Consider the following 19,514-nt stretch of genomic DNA (forward strand, 5'->3'; position numbering starts at 1 on the left):
GTATTATCCCTGTACTGTGACATCACTGTGTGTATTATCCCTTTACTGTGACATCACTGTGTGTATTATCCCTGTACTGTGACATCATAGTGTGCATTAACCCTGTACTGTGACATCACTGTGTGTATTATCTCTGTACTGTGACATCACTGTGTGTATTATCCTGTACTGTGACATCACCGTGTGTATTATCCTGTACTGTGACATCACTGTGTGTATTATCCCTGTACTGTGACATCATAGTGTGCATTAACCCTGTACTGTGACATCACTGTGTGTATTATCTCTGTACTGTGACATCACCGTGTGTATTATCCCTGGACTGTGACATCACTGTGTGTATTATCCCGGTACTGTGACATCACCGTGTGTATTATCCCTGGACTGTGACATCACTGTGTGTATTATCCTGTACTGTGACATCACCGTGTGTATTATCCCTGGACTGTGACATCACCGTGTGTATTATCCCTGGACTGTGACATCACTGTGTGTATTATCCCTGTACTGTGACATCACTGTGTGTATTATCCCTGTACTGTGACATCACTGTGTGTATTATCCCTGTACTGTGACATCACTATGTACATTATCCCTGTACTGTGACATCACTGTGTGTATTATCCCTGTACTGTGACATCACTGTGTGTATTATCCCAGTACATTACCTGTGAGATGACTGTGTGCGTTATCCCTTTATGGTCACATCACTGTGTACGTTACCCTTCTGCGCAAAGGAGACCAACATAATAAAAAGTTTCTCTTGTTCTAAACTTGCTGATAAAATTTGGAATGAGGCACCAATCTACTATGACCATGTTTTACTATGGGCCCCATGGTTGTTTGTTACGCACTAAGATGTCCATGTTAAAGAATAGGTGAAAAGCCTGAAATAATATTGTTATCAGACTATTGTTCTTAGCTGTCACAGAACGCTCTCATCCCTGACAGATGAAAAGATGTTATTTTAGTGTGAAGAACCCCGATGTAACATAACATACGTATATAGAACAGTCTGTGCTCTGATCTCAGGCCTTATAAAGTGCTCTTACAATGTCCTCAGAGTATATACCACAGAGTATTCTGAAACTATTCACACTGTCAGTCATCTTATAAGAGATCTTATAACACTGAAAGAAAATCTGCTAAGTGTGCTCCAGATATGTAAGCCTAGGCACCGAAACGAACATGGCAGCCAAGTGATACTGTATCTCGAGAAGACCACAAGACATCAACCCTGCAGCTTCTCCACCTAAACAAAGAGAGCTAGGCATCGCAACGTGTGTGCCACCATATTCCATCATGACTGTATGAACAGCACCATACTCCACCAAACAATGACAGATGCAGTTACTACAAATACAGAATTAGTTTTTGAAGTTGCCATAATGGTGCTGTTAATATCAGGGTAAAAGGTCTTTAAAAGGGTCCCTATATAACCAAAATATGCCAAAGAAGTGTCCTTATACTAGGACAGCATGTGCTGAAATACCATTTTTTATTGCATAGTGCACTATATTCTCCTATGCAGCGGGACAAAGTGAAAATAAATAAATAAATAAATGTATACTGCATTTTTTTTTTTTACTATTAAAGTGAAATTTGTTATCAACATAAATGGATTTCTCAGCGCTTTTATAGACTGCCTTCTTGATACTGTAGTTTGTGCAGCTTTGCACAGTATTATCATGCATCTGTACAAGGATAAATTTCCTATTCTCTGTACAACAATACATTTCTAGCGCTATAAATATGTGCCCTTGTGCTCACTGTTATATAGCTACAATCTTTCCATAGAGACAATGAAACCTTAACGAAACAGGCAAAATGTATCCTAACTAGCAAAACATGACACAAACCTTTTCCCAGTGCACAATCTCCCAGGCTCCATTGCGTAAAACTAAACAGAAAAAAAGAAGAACAAACAAAACAACATTTACAGAATATATAGGCATCAGAAAAGGCACATTGTAAATAGCAGCAAAGATGGCTGAAACGCAAATTGTACGATGTGATCTAACCCCAAGTATTAAGCCATAATGATCGAAAGAATGAGGATTTTTAAATTTATATTTTTATTTAATGAATATATATATCTCCTATCCTATCCTTAATAATGATAATAATAATAATATACTATTAATTAATATTTCACATTTAATTTAATTATTATTAATATTTATTTATAAACGTTGTATGTTTGTTCCTCAATCACGCAAAAACGGCTGAACAGATTTCAATGATATTTGGCACATAGATAGATTGTAACCTCGATTGAAACATCGACTACTTTTTATACCGGTAAATGACATGGCTTCACCACCATTACGAATTTATGTTCACATATTATATTACACTGCTCTTATCTCAGCTTCTGAGGGCTGTTATCTCTCTGTGTAAACAATCGCTAACCCTCAGTGTTCATGCATTTTGAATATTATCTGATCTGCGCCAGGCAGTGCTGACAAACTGACATGGGCAAACACCTTTAATCCAAATTGGCAGTTTGCCAATTTTCAACATGCCTAGAAAAAGAAAATCTAATTTGTCTCAAACAAGGAGAGCCATGAAGGAAGAGGGGATCATCAACACCAACAACACGCTCATTATATGGCGTCCCAGTGAGCTGCTGAGATGTCGGAACAATCACAGGCACAGCGTGAGTAATAAGTTCAGCGGCAGGCCAGCTTGACAGCAGCCGAAATGCCGGAGCAGGCGGATCATCAAACATCAACAACACGCTCATTATATGGTGTCCCAACGAGCTGCTGAGATGCCGAAACAATCACAGGCACAGTGCAAGAAACAAGTTCAGCAGCAGGCCAGCTTGAGAGCTGCCAAAACACTAGAGCATGCGAATCATCAACGCCATCAACACGCTCGTTATATGGCGTCCCAGCGAGCTGCTGAGATACCGGAACAATCACAGCACGAGGAAGGAGTTAAGCAGCAGGACAACTTGAGAGCTGCCAAAATACTGGAGCAGGCAAACCATCAACAGCAGCAATTTGCTGAATATAGGCGGATCATCTATGCCAACAACACGCAGACGAAGTCGTAGCCAGAGGCTAGTGTCTTGTATATAGGTCTCTGAATGGAATTTGGAGCTCAGTATTAGAAAAATGTATTCCTGAAATATATATACATTAACCAGCACATTATTCTGAGCCTATTAAAATACAGAAAAATGAAATGGTATTAAACAGTGGATATTCACTTTCCACAACACAGCCTTCATAATATAGTGAATCTGAGCATGTCAGCAATATGAGCTTCTGTGTATAGACAGCACAGCTGGCAAACCCGAAATGTAGGGACTGAACAGAGCTATCAATACAGTGAAAATACTAAAGTGACTCCTGCACTAAACCTCATTTACGTTACGATGATCCACATATTACTATATTGCTAGTTTAGCCACTGGGACATTAAAATTCTTTCTTTTTCTGAATTCCAGAAAGGAATACCATTGTGTTTCTGTATAGAAAGTGACTGTGCTTGTGTACTGGGATGGTGATGTAAGATATCCTTAAGGACCCTTCAGGGAACATTGCGTCTTCATAAAGCATACTCCTGCTGTATGCCAGTAAATTCTTCCCTTGAAAATGAAACCAGCTAAAGCCTGTACGTCATGACCTTGTCACAAGACTGGCATCACAACCCGGGTACAATTATACATGAAGGATCCGACTAAGAGCAAGCAAGCACTAGAGAAGGGTTACCGTACCCTGTGTGTTCTTCTTGTTCACGTAATTGTCAGCTTTGTGCCGCTTCTGTAACAGAAAGAGGAAAAAAATGGCATTATTAATTTTAATACCATTATAGCATTCAAATATCTAATAACACATACTGTATGTGTGGCACTTAAAGGGGTATTCCCATAACTCTTGTGCTGCAGCCTTCAGGCTCTGTGATCTCTTCACTTCCTTCATTTCGCGGCACATTGGTGGGCGGGGTTTCACTTGCTCTGCTATCTGCTATGTTTGCAGTCAGTAATGAGGGATTGGTTGTAAATGCATTACCACAGTATGAAGCTGATGTGGAAACTGATGTAGCAGAGCTGCATTTGAGTCAGTTTGCATTACATACAGAGGTAACGGACTCCTTATCTCAGCCCTTATCAGCCAAATTCAATTAAACAGGCTGATAAGTGGAAAAGCTGAAGATAGACAGCACAGTAATCCCGGAGCTCTCACCTCCCCCCTCCCCTATCTGAGGAGCTCTGTTGCTTGTCAGCCCCTCCCCCCTGAGAGCAGGAAGCTACATCACTTGGGAACTGAGCAGATAAGCCCAGTGGCCATAGAAACGCAGTGTCAACAATGAAGTGAATAAATTAAGATAGCAGCCAAACAAAGCAGTTTTGATAAAGCAATGTATTTATGAAAAGTCTTAAATCCACATAAACTAGCAGTATAGATAGGATGCTTTTCATGGGACAACCTCTTTAAAGGGTACTTATGGTATAATGCTCTAGTGCCCCCTCCTCTCCAAGATCAGGAGATTGATGAGGCGCTAGTTTAATACTAAGTCCACTTCTAAGTCTCTCCTACACAATGGCCCCTGACATGACCACACAGCCCTATATCTTTCCTTGGACTACTTTCAGTAAGTATTAACCACTACCTATAGGAACCGCTTACAAGACCTGCTGTTTTCTGGAAATGCTCTGACCCTGTCATCTTCACACCAAAATGTGATCAGTGTCAAAACTAACCCATATCCTTGTTCACTTGTTACCTACTCCTTGAAAGATGCCGATATAACATGATAATATATATTACTCACTTCAACTGTTGGATAGGATTATGGTTAATCTGTGTACACGTATATGTAACAATGCAAGTGTTAGGATTACAGCACTTTTGCAGTGTATTGGCAGAAGCCTTGTTACTGGATATACATTAGGTAGAGGTAAGGCTTGTATCAATATGGTCACCTGTATAAAAGCACAATCCACAGGGCTCTATCACAAAATCAGAAATGGTTTGCACCTTGTTGACCATGAATAGTACTGAACAGTAGTGATACCCATGTAATACCTGCCAAGTATAGTGCAAGTTGCAGCTGCAAGACAGACAAGGTTGTCTTCTTTGTTCCCCATATGAGATAAGCCGATAACACCCTGCCCATACTCTACGATGGCGTTCAGGAACACACGGCAGCTGTTGGATCTGCAAACTACTTCATCTAGAAGACCTTCCTACCTTAAGGAATGCTGAAAGGCTGCTTTTCTACCCCAAAATAGCATCAAACCTGTCCCCAGGCGGCCCTACCGCTCAGCCCCATCCTCTGTAGAGGAGGTAAGCAGCAATACCAGGCAGTCTTTGGCCAGGTGTGACCGTTTGACATAGGTCATCCATAGACTTTTAAGCAAATTACCATATATACCGTATTTTTCGGACTATAAGACGCACCTAGGTTTTAGAGGAGGAAAATAGGGAAAAAAAAATTGAACCAAAAACTGGTAAAATATTTAATATATGGGAGTTGAAGTTTTGCAACAGCTGCAAGGCCACATTGACAGGTGACCCTGCAGCTGTACGGGGACGCATAGAGCGTTTTTTCTACTGTTATATATATTCTAGGGAAAGGAGTGATTTAGAACTTTTATTTCATATTTTTATAGCTTTTTTTTTTTTTTTACTATTTTATTCCCCCCCCAGGGGCTTGAACCTGCGGTCACTTGATTGCAAGTCCCATACTGTCCCAACTGTATTGCCGTCTATGGGACATTCTGTATATTAGTATTACGGCTGGTCATAGACCCAGCCGCAATACTAATATAGCCGTGACAGGCCCGGGAGCCTCATTAGGCTCCCGGCTCTCACCCGAACAGGTCGGCTCCTGCGATATCGCCGTGCAGGAGCCGGCCTGCAACTTCACAGGTATGGGGCCGGTGGGGACCAGCCCCGGGGGAGAGGGAGCCGCCAATCCAGACTACAGACCCGGCATCCACTGTACTGGAGAGGCGGATGCCGGCGAGGGATAGACGCTGGCACAGGTGCCGGGGCCTGAGACATCGCTGCGCTCCTCTGCCCTGCATGAAGCCAGCGGCGGGGGGACGGAGGAGCGGAATAGCATCGCCGCTGCTGGCTTCATGCAGGGCAGAGGAGCGAAGCGATGTCTCAGGCCCCGGCACCTGCATCTATCCCTTGCCGGCATCCGTCTCTCTATTACAGCGGGTGCCAGGCGCCACATTCGGACTATAAGACGCACCCTTCTTTTCCCCCCAAATTTTGGGGGAAAAAAATGCGTCTTATAGTCCGAAAAATACGGTAGCTCAACATACTTATTGTATTTATTATCCTATTAATATTATAAATGTGAAAGTTTGTGAGTTTAGATGTTTGAGGGTTTGTGTGTTTGGATGTTTGTTCCTCAATCACGCAAAACCCGCTCGACCGATTTGGCTGAAAGTTTCCACAAACATAGTTAATACACCCGATTGCGCAATAGGCTACTTTTCATCACAACAGCGCACATACGTTTGTGCCAGGACCCCCACAAACCCCAAACTCACACCACCATCTTTGCAATCTCACACACTTTGGACCATAGCAAGCCACAAAATTCCTATTGCCCTCTGCAGCCTCGCCCCTAACCCCACACAATCTCATATACATATACTTTACCACTTTGCCCCTCCCCTTAACGATACTCCAGGAGGCGCTCTTTAACGCTCCGGAGCAGCCATGTTTGCCGACCCCCACCGCTCTGACAATCCGCGACACCGCCCACCCATGTCAATACCCCTAGGAAGTCTAATAAATGCAAAAAAAAAAGTTTAAAAAAAAGTAAAAAACATATAAAAACAAATAAAAAGGATTAAAAATTCAAATTACCCCCCTTTCCCTAGAACACATATAAAAGTAGTTAAAAACTGTGAAACACATACATGTTAGGTATCCACGCGTCCGAAATCACCCACTCTACAAAGCTATACAAATATTTTTCCTGTTCGGTAAACGCCGTAGCGGAAAAAATGGTCAAAAGTGCCAAACCGCCGTTTTTTCACTCTTTTGATTCTGATAAAAATTTGAATACAAAGTGATCAAAGCAATAACATTTCCCGAAAATGGTAGAACTAAAAAGTACACCCGACCCTGCAAAAAAAGACGCCCTATACATCCCCGTACACGGACGTAGAAAAAAGTTACGGCTGTCGGAATATGACGACTTTTCAAAAAAAAAAAATGTTTTAACACAGTTTTGGATTTTTTTAAGGGGTCAAAATGTAAATAAAACCATATAAATTTGGTACCCCCGGAATCGTAACGAAACACAGAATACAGGGGACATGTTATTTTGGTTGCACAGTGAACGCCGTAAAACCAAAGCCCCTAAGAAAGTCGCAGAAATGCATTTTTTCTTCAAATCTGAATTCTGAATTTTTTCCCTGCTTCCCAGTACATTATATAGAATAAATAATGGTGGCATCATGAAGAAAAATTTGTCCCAAGAAAAATTAAGACCTCATATGGCTCTGGGAGCGGAGAAATAAAAAAGTTATGGGGTTTAGAAGGAGGGGAGTCAAAAATGAAAAACCAAAATCAAAAAATGCCATCGACGGGAAGGGGTTAACTTCAAATACTTCTGTCCCAAAGTCACTATGTAAAGTTTCCCACAACACCGTATAGCGGCTTAAATACAAATTAACTTCAACACAAAAGTCTCACGTATTCTCAGAATTACAGCAAAAACAAGATACAAAGTTACATTTCATATCCTATACCTTATACACAGTACGAAAACCTTACCCACGCCTGTATTTACCCACTGCTACAATCACCGCAGACGAAGTTGCGGGTACCAGCTAGTAATATTATAAATGTGAAAGTATGTGTGTTTGGATGTTTGTTCCTCAATCACGCACAAACCGCTCAATCGATTAGGCTCAAATTTTCAAAAAACATAGTTCCTAGGCAGGATTGAACGATAGGCTACTTTTCGTCACAATTGCAGACATACGTTTTTGCCAGGACCCCCACAAAACCACAACTCATACCACCAGCTCTGCAATCCCACACACTTTTTAGCATAGCAAGCCACAAACTCCCTATTGCCCTCTTGGGCCTAGCTCCTAACCCCAGGCAGGGGAGGAGGCCGAGGCCGGGGTCAGGGGGTGGGTGCAAAGGGGTCAGGGGGGGGGAGAAGGGGGGTTGGAAGGGGATGACACCTAGACGGGCGAACGGATTTGGCTGAAATTGCGCACATACATACCTTGGGTCCCGGATTGAACGATGGGTTACATGGAATTCCCGTACATCACCGCAATTCACTCCCGTGACCGGTGCTTTTCACTTTTGAATTCGCTGCAGGACCTGGGACGCTGTAGGACCTGGGATGACATCATCCCAGCCCCATCAGCAGCTCTGATTGGAGCTCTGAATCACACCCCCTGCCTGATGCCGCCCACCCGTCAGAGTCTAGCAAGTAGCACATCAGGTATCAAAACCAACTGCACTTATTGCTCAGAAATGGTCGAGGACTAGAGAAAAAATTCCAACTGTGCTGTGATCAGTGGAGCGGCACCTATTAATATGAACTAAAGTAGATGGAGGTGGTGAAAGGTTCTCTAAGATTACACAAGTGCATTCATCAGGTATACAGGGCTCTCAGGACCACATATATACTGGATGTATCTCTGGCAAATATAAAGAATGTGCACACAATGTGGCGATATACCCTGCACCGATGATGAAAGGTTATTAATAACTAGCTGGTACCCGCGCCTTCGTCTGCGGTGCTTGTAGCAGTGGGTATATACAGGGGTGGGTAAGGTTTTCGTACTGTGTATAAGGTATGGGATATGAAATGTAACTTTGTATCTTGTTTTTGCTGTAATTCAGAGAATACGCGAGACTTTTGTGTTGAAGTTACTTTGTATTTGAGCTGCTATATATACGGTGTTGTGAGAAACTTTACATAGTGACTTTGGTACAGAAGTATTTGAAGTTAACCCTTTCCCGCCGATGGCATTTTTTGATTTTCGTTTTTGACTCCCCTCCTTCTAAACCCCATAACTTTTTTATTTCTCCGCTCCCAGAGCCATATGAGGTCTTAATTTTTCCTGGGACAAATTTTTCTTCATGATGCCACCATTATTTATTCTATATAATGTACTGGGAAGCAGGGAAAAAATTCAGAATGGGGTGGATTTGAAGAAAAAATGCATTTCTGCGACTTTCTTACGGGCTTTGGTTTTACGGCGTTCACTGTGCAACCAAAATGACATGTCCCCTGTATTCTGTGTTTTGTTATGATTCCGGGGATACCAAATTTATATGGTTTTATTTACATTTTGACCCCTTAAAAAAAAATCCAAAACTGTGTTAAAAAATTATTTTTTGAAAAGTCGTCATATTCCGACAGCCCTAACTTTTTTATACATGCGTGTACGGGGATGTATAGGGCATATTTTTTTGCGGGACCGGGTGTACTTTGTAGTTCTACCATGTTCGGGAAATGTTATTGCTTTGATCACTTTTTATTCACAATTTTATCAGAATCAAAACAGTGAAAAAATGGCGGTTTGGCACTTTTGACCATTTTTCCCGCTACGGCGTTTACCGAACAGGAAAAATATTTGTATAGCTTTGTAGAGCGGGCGATTTCGGACGTGGGGATACCTAACATGTATGTGTTTCACAGTTTTTAACTACTTTTATATGTGTTCTAGGGAAAGGGGGGTGATTTGAATTGTTAATCCTATTTATTTTTTTTTACTTTTTTTTTAAAAAAAATTTTTGCATTTATTAGACCGCCTAGGGGTATTGACATGGGTGGGCGGTGTCGCGGATTATCAGAGTGATGGGGGTCGGCAAACATAGCTGCTCCGGAGCGTTAAAGAGCGCCTCCTGGAGTATCGTTAAGGGGAGGGGCAAAGTGGTAAAGTATCTGTATATGTGATTGTGTGGGGTTAGGGGCGAGGCTGTAGAGGGCAATAGGAATTTTGTGGCTTGCAAAGTGTGTGAGATTGCAAAGATGGTGGTGTGAGTTTGGGGTTTGTGGGGGTCCTGGCACAAACGTATGTGCACTGTTGTGACGAAAAGTAGCCTATTGCGCAATCGGGTGTATTAACTATGTTTGTGGAAACTTTCAGCCAAATCGGTGGAGCGGTTTTTCCGTGATTGAGGAACAAACATCCGAACATGCAAACCCACAAACTCACAAACTTTCACATTTATAATATTAATAGGATACAGTCATGGAAAACCCGATAAAATAAACACCATTTTTAATATACTGTATTTATTGTCAACTGGTTTACACATAGAGGCTGTAATTGAGTACATAGATAGTCCTACTATACACAGAGAAGTGGAAACAACTATCACCTGTCCAGGCAATGCTCTGTGAGCTAAACAGCCCCAACCCTGGAATGACTCATTGTAGCAACCTCACATCTGTGACTAGTGCCCGAAAATCCTGCATAAACCGCTGAGCAAAAAAGTGCTACAAGCCTCAATCCCCGCCAGCCTCTGTATACAACATCTAAAGAAAAAGAAGTGGCATGTACGCCAATAAACTGCACGATATGTATGTATGTAATACTATTAGTGCGGACAGTATACTGCTAACATGAAAAAACAGAACTCGGATCTTAAGATGGAAGTCTGGCTTTGATCATTTGTGAGAACTGTGCGCTGTAGCGTCATCATATAACTAACATGTTTTTGCATATATTTTTGCAGGGAAAAAAAAAAATACACATTACGACTCATTCACTCGACTGGCTTTGTACTTGGCTGTGAAAAACATACTTTTTGTACTCATCCAAGGGTAATCCATCTTCACAGATCCCTCAGACTTGGGACTATAGAGGGAACCATGAATATGGCCCAATATATGACAGGGGCCGATAAAACCACAGTCCTGTGAATAGATTCATATACACTATGTGATCAAAAGTATCCAGACACCCCCATAAACATACGTTTTTCCTATTAGGTGCATTGTGCTGCCCCCTACTGCCAGGTACTCCATATCAGCGACCTCAGTAGACATTAGACATCGTGAGAGAGCAGAATGGGGCGCTCCGCAGAACTCACGGACTTCGAACGTGGTCAGGTGATTGGGTGCCACACATCACGCAGGTCAATGCCAAACGACGCCTTGCTTGGTGTAAGGAGCGTAAACATTGGACGATTGTACAGTGGAAAAACGTTGTGTGGAGTGACGAATCACGGGACACAATGTGGCGATCCGATGGCAGGGTGTGGGTATGGCGAATGCCCGGTGAACGTGATCTGCCAGCGTGTGTAGTGCCAACAGTAAAATTCGGAGGCGGTGGTGTTATGGTGTGGTCATGTTTTTCATGGAGGAGGCTTGCACCCCTTGTTGTTTTGCGTGGCACTATCACAGCACAGGCCTACATGGATGTATTAAACACCTTCTTGCTTCCCACTGTTGAAGAGCAATTCGGGGATGGCGATTGCATCTTACAACACGATGGAGCGCCTGTTCATACTGCACGGCCTGTGGCGGAGTGGTTACACCACAATAACATCTCTGTAATGGACTGGCCTGCACACAGTCCTGACTTGAATCCTATAGAACACCTTTGGGATGTTTTGGAACGCCGACTTGGTGCCAGGCCTCACCGACCTACATGGATACCTCTCCTCAGTGCAGCACTCCGTGAAGAATGGGCTGCCATTCCCCAAGAAACCTTCCAGCACCTGATTGAACGTCTGCCTGCGAGAGTGGAAGCCGTCATCAAGGCTAAGGGTGGGCCAACACCATATTGTATCCAGCATTACCCATGGAGGGCGCCACCAACTTGTACGTCATTGTCAGCCAGGGGTCCAGATACTTTTGATCACATGGTGTATCTAGAGAAGACCACAAGACATCAACCCTCCAGCTTCTCTACCTAAACAAAGAGAGCTAGGCATCGCAATGTGTGTGCCATCAGATACTTTTGATCACATAGTGTATGTCTACTGGACCATGAGCAGGCTTTGATTACGATGGCTAACACTCGGATGGAGAACCCTGCTGTGTGAATATGCACTTACCCAAAGAAGGTTTGTATGGTATAGTAAATAAAGCTAAACTGACCGTAGTGCATGTGATCATCAAATATATTAAGTTATGGTATGTAACATCTTCGGCACATAAGGGTCTGTTCACACAGAGAAATTTGCCATGGATTTGGAGGCGGTTTTCACCCCCAAAGCCAGGGCAGTGTCCTTCTGCAATCTGCCTCCCACTGTTCTCAATGGGAGGCAGAGATCGCAGCAGGACGCGGAAAAAAAAATGAAGCGTCCTGCTCAATCCTGCCACAAATTCTGTGGCTTATTCAGCTGCGGTGTCCACGGCTCGAGACTCCATTCATCTGGGCCCAATCAGGAGCGGGATGCTGCAATGTAATGCTGATGCCCTACATTGGCACCCCGTCGCGACTAAACCTCGACTAAAATGCCGGTGGTGGAAAATGAAGAGCATTCCTCTTCCTTTTCCGCCATGTGAACAGACTCTTAAAGGGCCATGTGCAAAAGATAGGCAACCCATTTGTGCCAGTTTTTGCTTTATGTACAGGAAATAACCCCCCCCCCCCCTTTGTGTTATCCTGAACACAAAAAACAAGGACAATATACACAGAATATGGTTGTTTTTTTTAAGGAGCATTGTAATACATCCAGCTTCACAAATGTATCAGCATATTTATAAAACGTAAGACAAGCACACATTAATAAGTCAGGATTACATGAGCAGTATTCTTAGGGGGATACACACAAGACGACAAAGGTCTCCCAGGAGGCGCTAGCAAGGTTATTCTACCTGGCAGAAGTTTTCGTCTGCCTCTACCGGAGCTGAATTCATTATGTAACGTTATCAAGTACAATCTACAACAATAAAATCAGAGAACACTGCGGCATCGAGTGTAGCTGAACGAGACAACAATGGGACTGTAAAAATCAAGTTAGCGCCTGGAAAAATCAAAGCTATTTATGAAGTGATGGTATAAGGTCAGGTAAAGCTGTGGTGGCGGCACTCGTACAACCAAGGGGACAAGATCAAGGTAGGAGAGTGAGGAGTTGGAGAGACACGGTTTGTTCAGAGTGAATATTTATTGGGCAAAAGGATTCAGTCATAAAACGGTGGCATTTATGACATGCGCCAAATGAATCATGGGGGGAATGTATAAAGACCGAGGTTTCCTACACCAGTCTTAACCCATTCCCCACTGGCACGAGATGTCCCCGAATTATTAAGAGATTCCCATGCACCAAAATAAAATCTACGGCAGTCAGGAACTGGTGTACGTTTTTTTGCGCTGAGTTGTAGTGCATTAGTTGGGCTGAGGTTTGGTCTCTGCTCCACTCTGCCCATAAAAAGGGGCGAGCGCGACAATCTGAAGTTTAAATAATGACTCTTGTTCCAATTTTGTTTGTCAATGAATAGTTCAAGTGGATATAAGAAACTTTGTAATATATGTTAAGCGAGGATAATGCTTCTATCTTTTGAGATCAGCTCCTCTCCTGACTGCTAAACTGCTCAATTCAATGACAGATCCCCTGCTGCCTCCTCCCCCTCCCCATAAATTGTTTAAAAAGGAATGAACTACTGAGAACTATCAAGTTTTTTTTTTTTTGTTTTTTTTTATAGATTTCCTACCCACTGGCTAACACGGTACGAGAACAAACATTTTCCTTATACTAAATTTTTTTGAGGAGAAGACAGGACGGAGAAGTGAATATAGCAGGCTAGCAGACAGGAGAGGAACTGATAATAGGAATTATCAGGGGAAAATGCTTCTCAGATATAATGCAACATTTCTTAGTTTTACTTCAATTGTTCATTGGCTTTCCCAATTATTTTTTTTAGCATTTTTATTCTAACCTCCATCATCATACATTTTCCCTCTCTTCACTTTTTTTTTTTAAAGGGGCTCTATCAGCAAAATTATGCTGTATAAGCCCTACATATACGTTAATAGCCGGAAGACAACGACAATGAAGCCGGGGAAGAGCCCGAATCGGAGGGCGTCGCCAAAAGAAGAAGTAGGCGTGTCAGAAGAAGACTTGAATCGAGCAGGACCGCCCACTGTGCACGCTAAGGTATGATTTACATTTATGTTTTTATAGTTTTATTTTAAAACAGGTGTGGGGGGGTTAAAATAAGATTAGCGGTGCCTGAATAGCCTTTTTAAAGACTATTCAGGCATATGTGGGGGATCATATAGCAAAATTTTGCTGATAGAGCCTCTTTAAGCTGGACAGTTCACCCCAGCCACATGTTTTGCAGGGAAGTGAAGAGTGACCCCACTCAAGTGAGGAGGGCCAGCTGCAATTCCCTGAACACCCAGATGCATTGTGGGAAAAGCTTACAATGAAATTCCTTTTTTCAACCAACACTCGGCTCCCACTATGGTCAGGATTTCTGAGGTTCCCATAGGTCAGACCTCCACTGACCACTTTATAATATAGAACATAACCTTTGCTGATAAATGTATGACCGCTCGGGTGATGATCACTGGCATCCCCAAAGGTGGTTCCCGTGTCCCCTATGTAAATGGAGTGGTAGTGTCCAAGCGTGGCCAACATACTATTCATTTCTTTGGGACTGACAATAGAAGTAAAATGGAACTGTGGCCATATATGTGGATTTTACAGGGAGTTTGGGGACACTTCATTTTGTGCTCACTGGGGGTCGCAGAGGTCAAAGCTCCAGCGATTAGAGATGAGCGAGTATATTCGAACACCTCCCCTGCATAGGGAGGGGAATCGAATTTTTCCCACGTGGTATTCGACCGAGTACACCAATAACTATGCAGGGGAGGCATACGATCAGCTATACATTACAGCCTGAGCGACTACACGCTACTAACATATACTGATGCTATGCAACATTGCAGGCATTATTTAAATAGCTCGCATTGCCTCTGATGAACTGGCTTTTGTCTGGTGAAACGGACCATCATGCCGAGCTTATAATCTACCAATGTGCTGACAATTGAGCGTGTGTGGGGTGCAGGGTTTTATATAGGAGGGAGTGATAACTACATGCCCTGCTAGTGTGTATTAGGTCCTAATACCGGCTCAGTCCGATTGTATGCATGCCTGTCCTCTAGTATGTGGGCGATTGATAACAAATAACAAAAACCAGTTAGGCCAGTACCCCAGCCTAAGGCTAGTGAGTCTATGTCAGGTGGATTTATAGGTCGAACCCTTTAAAAGGTCTACTCAATATGGAGCTAAGAGGAAAGTGTCCCCCACTGCCGTGTAATTTATACAGCAAGGTGCCCACCCTACCTATGGTATAGATAGTAAGCCTGGTTAGGAAACACTGCTGTATACGGGAAATGTTTGTGTATTCATGACACTTACAGTAATATAGTTCATAAAATTCATCTGCCATCTTGCTCATCCTATTGCAGTAGCCCAGAAATAGCTGAAGCAGTCATCCTGAGATATTGAGGTATTATATGACAATAAGGCTCATTTCACACCTGTGCCGTTTTCTGCTTTTTTGCTCCGTTACACAAGCACTGCCAACAGACCGTCTAGAATGGCGTCTTATTGGGCTTCCCTTTCTGGCGTCCATCATTTTGCCTGACAAAAAAAGTACTAAAGGAGCCTCTGATGTAGATGTGAACATAGCCAAAGGATACATCTCAATCTGCCTAGTGGATCCAGCAGCCATATGACAAAGACATAAAAAGTGAGTAATACTTACAACATCTTCTATGATTTCCTTGATAGCAGCCACAGCTAGAATGAACAGCAGCGGAACCAGAGTCGTATATCGACCAGTTGGAGACACATCAGGAATTTGCTGAAAGATAGAAAAGAATCCATGTAATGTTGCCACCGCCGGGTTCATATTTAAAAGGAGTGTTCACAACATGAAAATAGTACCCCAACAGAAAAAGAAAAGACTGACCATACCCATTAATCTTTGCTGCACATACACATCATCGCTGCAGCCATTGCTTGCATGTACATTATGACATAGTACTACGGAGGTCAGTGATTGGCTGCATTGGTCACGTGGATGCACGTGATGTCATCACTGCAGAACAAAGAAGCAACGAATGGCAGCTGCGTTGCAGTGGCGGGAGATTTAAAGGGTGCGCTAGTTTTATTTTATTCTTTTATCACATTTGATGTTAAGGCATTTATATAAAAATCCCAGACCACCCCTTTAGGGTTAGTTCACACGTAAATAATGTGTGGCTTATTTTGGCACCGGAAAAAAAAGCTTCCTAATTAGGAAGCTTTTTTTGGACCTTACCAAGCTTTTTTTGGAGCTTTTTTTTTTTTTTTTTTTTTGTAAAAAACAGCTTAAACAAAAAAAAGCCAGGCTGTTTTCCCCTCCTGTAAAGTGAATGGGCTGAAAAAAACTGTGACGCGTTTTTTCCCGCGCGGTTTTTTGCAAAACTGGGGAGCAGTATATCAACCAGGGACAGAAATAGACTTGACAGGCTGATCAGGAGGGCCAGCTCTGTCCTGGGACGCCCCTTGGACCCAGTACAGGTGGTGGGTGACAGAAGGATACCGTCCGTGGTGACCTCCATGCGGGAGAACAAATCCCACCCCATGTATGAGACCTTGATGGGACTTGGCAGCCCTGTAAGTGACCGTCTGCTTCACCCAAAGTGTGAGAAGGAGCGCTAACGCAAGTCCTTCCTTCCAACCGCGACCAGGCTGTATAATCTACATCAGACCAAGTGGAGATAACGTATAGAGAACTAAATGATCCTGAAGTCTTCCTTCTTCTGTTCCTTAGCTGCTATGGACTCCTAGTATATCTTCTCTTCTCAGCACATGTGTGTCTACTTCCATAATATATTACTGGTATTATCCTGTATCTGTATTACTATGCTGCTGTAACATACTGAAATTTCCCCATTGTGGGACTATTAAAGGATTATCTTATCTCTTACAGTATATATGAAGCAACCACCCAATATACAGTATACTTATATGTTAAAAGGGATGTGGCACAAATAATGGGCATTAATTGTACATCAAGGTAAAATACCCAATGCATTCAGATTCTGATTCAGGTCCTAACCTCCATGCCCTGACATGAGCTACAACGCATTTTGCACCTGGACACTGTAAATGTCTGTTCTGTCACTACAAGTCATTCTATAGGCTGTGATGTGAAGCATTTGCTAACAGCAGGACGGGTGATGTGCGAGCAGCTGGACGCTCAATGCCTATTTTATTCACCGGTTCTAGGACTGAAGAAACATTCCCAGCTCCCATGGCAGCCGCTCCTGTAATTGCATTTCTAATGGAGTATACAGTCAGGTAGAGATGGCATCTCTTAAAGCAGCCTGCATGTCTAGCTGTATAATAGCAGATAAATAAGATTGTCATGGTCTAGACCATGCAGACATACGGTATTATTTTAACTAAAAATGGGAGGAGAATCTGTCATGGAGACCTCTATAATAATGCTCTAGCAAGCAGAGGACAAGTAAACCTCCGATCTGTAAGCAGTGGTATGTGCACGCCTCATTTTATCTGATGGAGAGGTTTCTACCATGAAAGGTGATGTAACTGGGAAAGTAATAAATTGGACTGTCTACTGAAATTACTAGAGAGGGTTGGAGCAGTTCCAAAGGGAGCCTGTCGGGTCTAAAATGTCTCCCAAACCAATAAGAATGTCATGTGTGGGCTTCGTGACCACAACCCGAAGAAGGAATGCAGAAATTAGATCAATTTTTTTTTTTAATATAGATATGCAAATTAGCCTGCAATGTTGCAGAACACGATTTACCAGATTTGCCTATCGGCAGCTGTCATGCATGCAGAGACAGCGATGGGCAGTGCTCCAGGCTCCACCCCCAGTGCACTGATTTGCATACCCATAAAGAGATTATTTTCTTTGCATTGCATCATTGGTTTGTAGCCACCAAGGAATCTTTCTGATTTTACTAAAGGCCCCTACATGGCATGTTTATTGGCTTGGAAGGTATACTAGACCTAAAAGACTGCCATTAAGGAAGCGGATACGGTCCTATGGACATCACCAGTGGTCAAGTAGAAATGGCCTCATGGTTTCAAATTATATATAGCCTATCCTTATTGTATCAGTGGGTGGTTTGACCCTTGTTCACATAGTAACACATATACAGCGTTGACTAATTCAAATGAGTAGAACAAAGCTGCAATACCGTGTGTTGCCATCAAGTCGAGGGAATGTAGATAGACGGACCAATGTAAACAATAAAGAGACGGATGTGCTCACCAGAGCATTGAGGATCCTTCAGAGAGCTTATCAGGGAGGTGCCAAGAGTTGGACCCTACCAATCTAACATTGATGGTCTTTAATAGGTGACAAGTCTGAATACATCTTCTTTGAGGCTTAACAAGTCATTACAGTTCTAGGAGACAGTCTGCTTTTCTAGTACAACATGCCTTTCCATCTGAAAGAGAGTGCTGCGAGTAAAAGACTATAGGCCTTGGCTGACTAACCAAGGATTATCTGGCAGTAGTATTGTAAAGTAATGGATCCAGTGCCAAGGCTATAAAAGATGCAATGGTAATATCCATTTTCATACTTCCTACCAATAAGGATTTCGGTGTAGAGGCTTATGTTGTGATTGGCCTTATTACTGCAAAAATTATGAGGCTCCGATTCCTCCACCTTCACTATAAACTTAACCTGAACTCAATGGTAAAATCCATATACAGAGGGGGGTCAAGCTTTTTCACTCCTCTGAGAGATCAGGTTACAGTTGTTGCCAGTAGAAGTCTATAAAAAACTGGGAAAACTTATTGACTCGAGTATAAGCCGAGGGGGGGGGGGGATCCACCATTGCAGATAAAGTCTGGTCATGTGCATTGCAGCTTAGTAACTCCATGGGGATCATAGTAATAGCAGTTAACCCCATCATGTCCCTCACATTAACCCCCTGTGTGCCTCACATAAGAGTTACTGATATGTGGGACATATGGAGGTAATAATTAGGTATCTTCATAATTAAGGTCCTTCATTAGTCCCCTCATGTGTCTCACATATTAGTAACCCTTATATGGGGCACACAGGGGTTAATAGGAGGGACATGATGGGGTAACTGTTATTAATGTGAGGCACATGGAGTTACTGAAACTAAATGAATAACCCCAAATGCCGGACATTACTAGGCAGAGGAACTAAAGGAAGGTCCCTGTGTGTGTCACGTTACTGGAGCTTCCTCTCCTCCATACAACAGACATCTTCCATAAGACACAATGACTCCCGGCCACTCATCTGCAGGGGAGATGCTAAATCCTAGTGTGCTAAAGGACCTCTGATGACGTCATGGCCATGTGATCGGACTCTGGTGTGGGCGGAGCTACTAGGATTTAGACTCCACCTTATCTGCAGATGTTACATACCAGTGGCTACAGGACCTTTGATGACATCACAGTCACGTGACCTCATGACAAGCCAATCACAGAGCAGTAGCACTAAAGGACCACCCCCTTCCAGTTTTCTGTGCTCCGTGGACCCTGACTCATGTATAAGCCGAGGAGAGCTGTATCAGCATGAGAAATGTGCTGGAAAAG

At 42.9% G+C, this 19,514-nt stretch overlaps 1 protein-coding gene across 6 annotated transcripts in view; it reads right to left on the reverse strand.

The window, feature by feature from the left end:
• The window catches only part of ATP8A1 (ATPase phospholipid transporting 8A1), a 165,481-nt gene that overhangs the window by 111,142 nt on the left and 34,825 nt on the right, over positions 1 to 19,514 (reverse strand). For 5 of the 6 annotated variants that reach the window (XM_075261481.1, XM_075261466.1, XM_075261473.1 and 2 more), the window contains exons 5-7: positions 15,685 to 15,783; positions 3,728 to 3,773; positions 1,860 to 1,900 (exon numbers count right to left, since the gene is read on the reverse strand). In XM_075261481.1, coding sequence (XP_075117582.1) covers positions 1,860 to 1,900; positions 3,728 to 3,773; positions 15,685 to 15,783 — 186 coding nt within the window. Of the gene's footprint in view, positions 1 to 1,859; positions 1,901 to 3,727; positions 3,774 to 15,684; positions 15,784 to 19,514 lie in introns of those variants that run through there. The other variant, XM_075261490.1, reaches the window with a different exon arrangement.

This window comes from Leptodactylus fuscus, chromosome 1, assembly GCF_031893055.1.
Source record: "Leptodactylus fuscus isolate aLepFus1 chromosome 1, aLepFus1.hap2, whole genome shotgun sequence".
Lineage (NCBI taxonomy): Eukaryota > Metazoa > Chordata > Amphibia > Anura > Leptodactylidae > Leptodactylus > Leptodactylus fuscus.